The sequence below is a fragment of the Pomacea canaliculata genome, linkage group LG7 (assembly GCF_003073045.1).
Source record: "Pomacea canaliculata isolate SZHN2017 linkage group LG7, ASM307304v1, whole genome shotgun sequence".
In the NCBI taxonomy this organism is placed as follows: Eukaryota; Metazoa; Mollusca; class Gastropoda; order Architaenioglossa; family Ampullariidae; genus Pomacea; species Pomacea canaliculata.
The window spans coordinates 22,821,263-22,831,919 of NC_037596.1; the positions used below are offsets into that span (position 1 = coordinate 22,821,263).

The window sequence follows — 10,657 nt, forward strand, 5'->3', positions numbered from 1 at the left end:
GTGCATGGTATATCAACATATATTGAGAAGACACTAGCAGCTCTACAGACAAATGTATCTGCTCTGTGTAGTTTAAGTGCTTGTGTTAAGTTGAGCTTCATTTCTATTTAATCACTCCTTTGCAAACATAAAGAAATGGATTTAGAGTTAGAAATATAAAAAAAAAGAAAGAAACACAAACAAAAAATAACAAAAGGGAGAGAAAGCGAGGATGGGAGTGAGAGCCGCAATTATGGCGCTGAGAGAGAGAGAAACCGAAAATAGAAAGAAAGTTTAAATAAGAAGGAAAACAAAGTGATGTTTATTGCACTCGCAACCACAGTACTACTGTCGGTAAACAAAATATTCCTCTGTAGTAGAATCACACTTTGGAGGAGAGAGGAGAGAGCTGCTTGTGATGGACTACAGAATATGTTTTGTCCTGTCTGCATTCTGGATGCTGACACACGGTAAGTAAGACAATTTTTCAGAACTCAAGGAGCGGAATATGAAACAGATACTCTCAGTAGTTTTATAATTTTTTTCTTCTTGATTTTTATTCATTTTTTTCGTTTCCTGTTCTCCTCATTTAGCCTTCTTTCCGTCTTCCATTTTGTCTGATTCCTTTTTTCTTTATTCGAACTTTTAAAGTTAATAACAAAAATCAAGACAGACAAGAACCTGTTAAATTAATTCTTCTGCTGTCTTTGGAAAACCGAGGATTTGACAGCTGGAAAACGCTGGTAGAATGAAGATTGAACTAATGACACATTTTATGTCAAGTGCCTATGATAAATCTACCAAATATTACTAGAATATTAAAGCAGCGGGCAAGCATAACATTCCGGTTAGAAAAGTTTGACACTAATATATCCTATAGTACATAAAGACAATAGATAAAGTGCTAAAATGTTTATTTTGACATCGCGGAATCGACGAATAACATTTCTCCTACTTAAAGGCTTACCCCAGTGCAAAATCTTTCACCTGTGATTGGGAGAAGTTAAAAACTTCATTTATCACGAAAGTAGGTTTGCAGCAACATTGTAAAATCGTTAAATTCATTAAAATGATTAACGATCGTATGAACATTCTAGAATTTTTAAATTTACTGTCATAATTAATTAGCAAAAAAACAAAAAAAAAAACAAAAAAAAAAACAAAACAAAACCAAAACAAACAACAAAACACTCCTCTAAAGTTTAAAACCTGTAATTCAATGACTTCTCAAATGATGAAGGACAGACATCAAGCCACTTTGTAAGATTCATTTTTTTTCCCAGGTTTGACTTTACAGCCGTGCCACAACGGTTTTGAACTGACCCTCGGCAGTGTGAACACCATCACGTGCTCGGAGGTCAAGGACAATGCTGTCGTCACTTGGAGATACAGCATGGGTAAAGACACTACTGGACATTTGGCTGGCGAGTGCCAAGGGTTTTCATCGTCGGGAGACAATTCTTGTGGGTCGGCACTTTTAAAGCCAAAGATCGTTCCCCACAGGGTGTCTCAAGCCAGCAGCACTTTGAAGATCAACGCCGGTGTAAACATGGAGCCTGGCTTTGTCTCCTGCGCCACGCCTGGAGAACTGGTCAAGTGTGACTTCGATGTTGTTTGTGAGTGGTCTGTTACACTGCTCCTAAATTCTAAAATGCATTTTGCTCTGTAGTACACCTTTAATTGATTGACTACTGCCTTTGGGAAGCTGGACGATGTTATTTGTTGCTGTAGTGTACTCGTTCAAAAAGTTCCATCAACCGCTGAGTCTAAGTTATAAGTGTTCCATTCTGTTCCACGATTGGCTGGTTACTGAACACTGCTCCTGATTGTCTGTTGAGACCCTGCCGAGGGCGTGAACTGTGAAGCTCAGTTCGTGGTCGACGTCACAAACTTGTTCCTGAGGGGAGCGTGTAACGTCACGAGGATGATGTCTTCAAGACACAAGTATGACTGCCAGTGGTACAGCCTGAATAAAGAGGTATGAGCAGCAGGCTGACTAGTTCGGATCTTTGATTAATTTACAATCTTTGGCTCTATGGGATGTAAGAATCCATTATGTATTCTAAGAAAAGGAAAATAAAAGATGACGCTGACACCGGGAAAGGCGACGACGAAGATGATGATGACGATGATGATTTTTTTCCAGTCCTCTTTGAGAAAGCAGTTGATAAACGTTTCCATGGTGACGAAGCAACTGGCTGACGGTAGCCGCAAGGTGTCTGGGTCATGTGCCGTATCCATGGCATTTCCAGCGGAGGCTGGCGTGTACACGTTTGGCGTCGTCATCACACCAGGACAAGTCGACACACAGGCTGTCTTCAGGGGCTCGCCCATAGTTCGTAAGTCAGGTTGTTGTCGACTTGTTCATAACTAAAGCTGCAGTGCTTCTACCTCTCTCCGTGAGTTTGCTGTCCATTGGGTTACCAGAGTTGGTAAGCTGCTGTCGTCTGGTCCGCCACAGTTTGTTTTAGAGGTTGAGTGTTTTGTTGTTTGCTTTCCTCATTGTCATTTGTTCACGGAACCCATTTTTCTGTGCGTTATAAAAGATGTTGATCACATCAGTCGGTTTGTAAAAGACATTATTGCCTGATTGGCAGGCAGAACAGATAAGTAAGTGTGCGTAGACACACACACACAGAGGACTAGGGTACTGGATACAGAACAGGCTGATATAAAAGAATATAAATGTAAAACCTAAGACAAAGATCTACAAAGAAACCCTCCCTGTAGCAAGCTTTTGACCGATGCAAGAATCACGTAGACAGGGAAACTATCGACAGGATCATCATCAACAATAAGAAAAAAATCCTCAGAAAATCAATTTTACTTCCCTCACAGGGCCCCCCGCCGCCCCTCGCATCACCTGTTCTCCGAAGGGTTACCTGCGGGAGGGACAACCTCTGACCTGCTCCTGCTCCTCGACCTCCCTCGGCCTTCCCAGAGGAGTTTTGAAACTATCCAAAGTCAGCGGTAACCATGAAGGTTTAAAGTCTGATGTTCCTCACACAAGTCGAGATGATGGGGCTACTCTGCTGATGGCGCCTTACAACGTCACCAGCGAGGACCACATGTCAACCTCCTTCCACTGTGACGTCATGTGGGCGAACGTCGTACCTGGCGACACCTACACAGTGCAAGTGGGATGTAAGGGGTGCAATATGTTTCTGTACTCTGTACTCTAGTCATTTCTAAAAGAATAACAGGAAACATTGGTTCCAAGCAAATAATTTCATATTATGAAATATTAATTCGTACTAAATATTGATGATTTGTGCCGAATAATCTAATATTATGAAATTTGATTATTTGAGATAAGTAATATAATATTATAAAACTTTGATGATTGGTGTTGCGCGTGAAGTGTGATAGCACAGAAAACAGTAATCTGGGACGGAGGCTCAGAGAGGGGGAGATCATAATGATTGAATACTTTTCCTAGAAACAATCTTTTTCCTGGTCATGTTAACGAAAAATTATCAGATGGGGCTTATGAAAATACTTTTTATTGCATTTATCCTTCATTCATTTTTTTTGACTGTTTTAGTAAATTTCAATAATTATAGTGGCGAAAACCTTTTGTTGATAAAATAAGGAGTATTACACTTTCATTTGCACACATTTCTACCATCAACTAATGAAATACAACCTGATGCAATGTGATTTCGTTTCAGTTCCTCCGTCTAAACCGACTTTTAATGTAGAAAGGTTTGGAGCATACCCGGTTAGAGAGTTTGATACCCTGACTATCCGTTGCGAGTCTGATGGCAGACCCTTACCCCAAGTACGTCTGAGAAACGACACAACGGTTCTGACAAACGGCTCACGGTTGGCAGTCCTGACTATCCCTAGAGTGTCTTGCCAAGACACCGGAACATATTACTGCGCAGCTGCAAATGAAGTGGAGGCTGGTTCCGTCACCTCTGAAGCCTTCTTAGGGGTTTACTGTGAGTCTGTCACATGGTCATATCACCAACTTATATTAGTGGACTGCCGGCAGACGATTTTTTCCAGTTAACTACTAAAATGAGGCATGCTACTACAAAGCTTCCGGTTTAGTCACATTCTTTGTTGAGGCTCGCCGAGACTAATAGCGGAGAACTTCGCATGAGTTGGTCTTGGCAGACAGACAGCAGTCCATCTATACACGTCCGTTGTCATATAGACAAGCTAGCCGGAGGGACTGTCACCTCACGGTCAAGCAGGTCAGAGAATGGGCAGTCCGAGAGAGGCCGCTGACTATTAGAAGAAAAGGAGGGGCCGGTGGTTTCAATTGTTACAAAGATCTCCCCCTCTCTCTTTCTCCCATCCCTAATTTAGTCAGTTTTTATTTTGTTTCTCTTTATTGGATGCCCTCGCAAACTATCACATTTTCAAAATTTTCTGAGGTGCAGTATTTTTTTTATTTTAAGCCTCCTCTACATCTTAAAATAGACAGAATAAACATGAAAACTGAAAAATAAAAACAACAAACACAATAAAGCCTGCGATGATTCTGTAGTCGAAAAGAATATCTATACCTAATTGGGGAGGATCGGACAAAAGATTGGATTTTCAAAGGCTTCCTAAAAAGACCCACAAAAACCTATTGGGACAATCTTCTTTTATTTTTTAAATCCGTCATCCTGGATTTTCTGGAGTGAATGTTTTTCTCCTGTATTCTATAAAATAGCTTTGGTGCGCACTATAAATAGAAGTTACTGATATATGCTTTTCTTTATCTGATTCAAACTTTTCTTTTTTGTTTATGGGTAAATTTTATCATTACAAAATAAATGTGTTCGCGAAAAGAAAACCTTAATCTCTCCATTTTTTGTGTGTGACATGCAGCTTGAAGAGCTAAGCTTTCATCTTTGGCTGTGTATCGTGCCTTCAAAGAATGGAATAAGGACGCTACAAACTTGTGAAAAGCAGTCGGAGCGACTGAAGACGTGAATTTATTTGATGATCTGATGTTCTGTCTGTCTTTCAACAGGTGCTCCTCGGCTACCTGGCAACACCGACCATCCCTCTCTAGTCAAGTTTTCAGGGCAGAGGGTGCAGCACACATTTGACGTCATCGCTTACCCTCCACCACGCCTCCATGATATAACTGTTCTTGACCTCAAAACCGTGAGGTTCATCGCAGACAAGACTGGATCAGACCTGAACGTCACCTGCAGTCATACGAACATTCGTCTTTATCTGTCCTCCTGTACGATGGACATCAGCAACATCAGTCTCCCGCTGAAGGCCTCGGCTATCTACAAGGTTACCCTGGCCAACGAGCTTGGCCATGTAGAGCATTCAGTCAATATTGTCAACGGTGAGTTTTTACCGAGTTAGAGAGACGATCTAACAGTTTGGTTGTTGATGTTTGACAAAGATGTTTCAATGTCAATGATGTCGTAGATGACATTTTGCATCCCACTAGTCCTTTAACAGTCATTGCAGACGATGAAAGCAGAGACACAACAGAACATTATTTGAAAGGACTGGGCGTCGGCATCGGTGTTACCATCGCCGTGTGTTTAGCTGTCGTTGCCATGGTAGCAGCGGTACTCGTCGTCCGTCGTGTGCTGGATCCCTTTACTCAATGCTGCATGATACGTAAGTCTTGTACATCTGATCCAACTTCCGGTCGTTGAGTAAGCCATATTCAGGTGTATCTCAGTCCAAGAAGATTTTTTTTATTGTATCAATGGAACCTCTCTGCTACCTTCATTGACATCGACTTCAAGCACGTTATGCTAGGTATGGGCCATACTTACAGTTTGTGTAGTTAGTACAAACCTTGTCCAATTTTGTTTGGTATATCACATGTTTACAGTTTTCGTCCATCAATGTCAGCAAGCTTTTGGCAAATATTTAGCTTCGTCTAGTCTCGTTTTGTATAATCTTGGCATTATACTCACACTACTTACCTCCTTAACAGAGAGAGACAGGGACATCTTCAGCGGTCCTCGTAGAAACAGAAACATGAGAGCTGAGGCTGACGAGGGTTTTGTCACAAATTTGAGTTCAAACACTCAGTGTGCAAAGCAAGGTGAGAAATAGAAAAAAGAGTAAATTGTGTTTCTTTCTTAGGACTTATCTCAGTTGAAGATAATATAGAAATAGATTGCAGAGAAACATATAAACACCATCATCAGGCGTGTGCATGGGTAATTACATCAATCGTCTGAAAATAAACGGATAACTATTTCCATAAAATCATGTCATAAAGTTGCTCAATGTTTTCCTTTGTTCATAATTTTTAAAGCTATCTCCTTAATAAATAAATTAAATACTACTACTACTACTACTACTACTACTACTACTACTAATAATAATAATAAAAAACAAGGAGCAGAGTGAAGAAACAAGCGATCTTTGACTTTTGCAGGGTCTTGCAGTCTGGAGGATGTGTATGAAGTGACTGATGGCTACAACAACTACACCAATAACTCACTAAGCGGCAGGCCGGCCAGGCGAGTTCTGGATGATGATGACGGAGAGTACATTTCATGTACTTAGAACCCAGACTGAGGCTGCCATCGTTTGTAAGGGGGACATAGTCGAGGTCACGAATCACAAAAATTCCTGACCTGTTAAAGTATCAACAAGCAGCTGGCTAGAGACATATCAACACACGGGAAAATCTACTCATGTAGCATTCCAGGTGTTTGGCATAGGAAAGAAATAACTAGATAACGAGAGGATAACGAGAATGATAAATAGTTTGTCTCTAGCGGTTATATATAACAGTGTGTATATATATATAGTGTGTGTGATATAAATATTTATAAAGAAGCAAAATATAATGTAAAAAAATAAAATGTGATTGGTTTACAGTCTTTTTGGTATTTGTTGCTGAGGGAGGCTAAAACGAAAGGCGTTACTGCCAGCAAACTGAAATATTTCATCCTACATTTCTCTGTTTGTGAAAAAAAGGAATGAAGGAGGGAAGTGCTGAAAGGCACGAACATGTGCAAGGAACAAGGGTTCCCAACTCTCTCACCTATTTTGTAAAAAAATTTTAAAGTGTAAAGATGGAGAATAGGATAAAAATAGGAAACTTGTTCACGTGACGTGAGTAGCAGCTCGCATTACGACTTCAATACTGTTTAAAAACTGAGACTGATTGATCAATTGATTAATTGAATGACTGTAGAATGGGGGAAGATAGAGGAAAGGAGTTGTTGGGGTAGATGAGAGATTAAGGCTGGAAGCAGGAGATGCAGACGAAGGAGAAAAGAGAAGGGAGATAATAATAGGAGTGGGCTGGAGAAGAAGGGAAGTAATTTTAAAGTATGCACGCGCATGTGAGTGTGTGTGGTGAGTGATTACATCTTGATGAGACAAACTTGACAACGAATATAATTAGCAACAACTAGAGTCACACCTATGCACATGTATACAGGTGTACAAACAGCGCTCTGCGTCAAACCGTTAGTTTACATACAATCGTGTACTCAACATTGTCACGCGCGCCCATACAGTATATATTGTAACCGAGTGGTAAGGTGGGTTGTATGGTGACAACAACAGTTCAACACTCGAACCAAAAAGCCAGGAACAGTCAGCAGGTGTGCGACCCTTTATTCTCGTACAATGGTCACGGCTGCGTCACTCGCCCGAGGCGCTAGAGGTCGGAGCTGTCTCTTCTTTGTCGTGTAGCTGTGCGCGCTGTCTCCGCCGACTCTGATCTCATCTCTTCGTCTCAGCTCTGCCCTTATATACCTCTGGGAAGGGGTAAACTTTCGCGATGCTCTGATACGGTCGGAACCATACGCCGTTTTACCCTAGCCAATCACCGCTATTTGGCATCTCTCATAGCCAATCACCGCTATTTGCCATCTCTCACCATGCCCTAGCAGATCCCGCCAAAACTAACAACAACACTGGACTACCGGCCCACTACATCCCCGCCGACTCTTTCTCCAACAGCGTCCTCGCTGATGAGCTTTAGCTAGCAAGACTAGGGCTGATATTCAAGCTCACCTAATTATGCTGGCCTCGGGGGGGGGGGGGGGGGGCTTCAAATATTTAAAACTCTAAAGAAGATCTGTTGCTACCGCAAGCAACACCTAGTCATATCAGCCGCTGGTATTATTTACCTAGTAAAGATTTGTCTTGTAAACAAAATATCTGTACTACGCCTAACAGCTGAATCTGACCGACTGATTATTCTTTTCCCAAAATAACTGCTGCATGGGCACGAGGTGTATATAAGGGCAGGCATTCCGTCCATCTGTCTCGTATGTCATGATATTTCTTAGACGCAGCCGTGTAAAAGTGGAAACAAATTGAACAAAAATAGCAAAATAAACAACTAGTCATCATAATAAACAACTAAAGTGTCATCTAGGGTGTCAACGATCACCGCAACTACAAAACATGTCCATGGTATTTATATTGTCATGGAATAGTGTCACACACACCACTTTTCTATGCATCTGAGTTTATGCCTGTCTCACTGGAAGCCGCTGCAATTTGCTGTGCTCTGCAGGCACTGTCACTTCTGGAACCACAGTTACTGTCATATCGGGCACCACAGGCACTGTCATATCTGGCATCACACACACTTTCATTTCTGGAACCACAGGCACTGTCACTTCTGGAACCACAGGCACTGTCACTTCTGGAACCACAGGCACTGTCACTTCTGCAACCACAGGCACTGTCACTTCTGCAACCACAGGTACTGTCATTTCTGGAACCACAGGTACTGTCAATTCTGGAACCACAGGTACTGTCATTTCTGGAACCACAGGTACTGTCATTTCTGGAACCACAGGTACTGTCAATTCTGGTATCACTGTAGTTCTGGCTTGACGGGGTGGGACAGTAGTATACCAAAACGGAGTTTCTTCGTCACTGTCGTATTCCTGACAATTCTTTGTCTCCGACAGTTGACTGTCCTCTAACTGCGGAGACGGCTTCGCTGCTTTGATGTCGTTACTGCGGGCACGTGCAGGGCCGTCAACAAGGGGCCTGACTGTGTACACAGCACTGTCATTCACTGGCCGTCTGGTGATATTACAGGTACTCCTGCCGCTCCGCCCATGGAATCTGTCCTGTTGCAGTTCTGCTTGGCTCTGCCGTCGTTGTGGTTGTCGCTGTTGTAGTTGCACCGGCTTGTCTTGAAACTTTTCTCTTGAAATCGGCCGGCGATCACTGCCTCGGCATTTCACTCCTCCGATACCACAGACGAACGTGGCTTCAACACCCTTGTATGACAGTCTGGGTTCAAATTCCACCAATTCACCTTTGCCTAGGCTGCGGAAGCCTGCCTTGTGAATAACTGAATGGTGGACAAAGACGTCTTGATCGCCATTATCAGGTGTGATGAACCCCCATCCTTTTGCCACGTTGAACCACCTGCAGAAACCTCGCCTTCTGCCCCCTCCACCATCGCTGTCATGGGGAGGTGCTGGTCGCTGGCCGCCCCGTTGTCTTGTCCGCTGTCGTCGCAAATATTTATGTTTGTGATGACGATCAGCCTCGGAGAGGAAATCACTTTGTTGTGTCGTGTGAAGTCGGGTGGCCGCCTCCATCTCCAACTGTGTTATTCGTGAAGTCAGACGATGTATCTCATCCTCCCGGTCATTACACATCTCCTCTCTCTCTACACGTCGGGCCGTCTTAAGGAGATCGGCAAAAGAAGACCCATGGTCGGCCAGCTGTCTGGATGTCTCACGTCTGACCTGGCTGTGTTTAAGTCCTTTCACAAAGCGTGTCGCCAGGTGTGTACTGGATATGGCGTCGCTCAGCAGGCGGTTTGCTTCCGCCTGTAAATTTCTCAGAGTTGCAGCATATTCGATGACCAACTCCTCACTCTGCTGTCGGCGGTTATAAAAACTGGCGATAATGTCTATAACATTTCTCCGCTCGCCGTATGCCTCTCTCAACACATCCAAAATCTTTTCCGGCGTGTCTATCATGTCATGAGGGAACATCAGAACTCGCCGTCTAGCAGGTCCCTCCAGCGCGTTCAGAATATAAACACACGGGGCACTCTCAGGCATCGGGCTTAGGGCAAGACCTATCTCGACCTCTCTTTCGAACTCATCGAACCTTGGCCCTCCGGCAAACTTCTGAAGACGGAATAGATGACACGTTCTTACAGCCTCCGCTGTGCTGTCGCCGTCTGCAGCCATATTTCACCTGCTGACACTGATCCTGCTCGCAGCGCCAAATGTAACCGAGTGGTAAGGGGGGTTGTATGGTGACAACAACAGTTCAACACTCGAACCAAAAAGCCAGGAACAGTCAGCAGGTGTGCGACCCTTTATTCTCGTACAATGGTCACGGCTGCGTCACTCGCCCGAGGCGCTAGAGGTCGGAGCTGTCTCTTCTTTGTCGTGTAGCTGTGCGCGCTGTCTCCGCCGACTCTGATCTCATCTCTTCGTCTCAGCTCTGCCCTTATATACCTCTGGGAAGGGGTAAACTTTCGCGATGCTCTGATACGGTCGGAACCATACGCCGTTTTACCCTAGCCAATCACCGCTATTTGGCATCTCCCATAGCCAATCACCGCTATTTGCCATCTCTCACCATGCCCTAGCAGATCCCGCCAAAACTAACAACAACACTGGACTACCGGCCCACTACATATAATAGAGTCACACATCTGTCAAAAGACAGACCTACCAATTATCTTTTCATTTCTTTCATACAAAACCTAGCGTATAGTTGCTTTATTATCTTTCTTTTCTTT

At 43.4% G+C, this 10,657-nt stretch overlaps 1 protein-coding gene across 1 annotated transcript; it reads left to right on the plus strand.

The window, feature by feature from the left end:
* The first annotated feature begins 368 nt into the window (after positions 1-368).
* LOC112568184 lies at positions 369-6,803 on the plus strand. The gene is made up of 10 exons (XM_025245348.1): positions 369-449; positions 1,263-1,595; positions 1,818-1,957; positions 2,126-2,318; positions 2,818-3,123; positions 3,651-3,923; positions 4,952-5,281; positions 5,401-5,565; positions 5,891-6,001; positions 6,341-6,803. The coding sequence occupies exons 1-10, from the start codon at positions 398-400 to the stop codon at positions 6,469-6,471; spliced, it is 2,034 nt and encodes a 677-aa protein (XP_025101133.1). The 5' UTR covers positions 369-397; the 3' UTR covers positions 6,472-6,803.
* Positions 6,804-10,657: the final 3,854 nt, after the last annotated feature.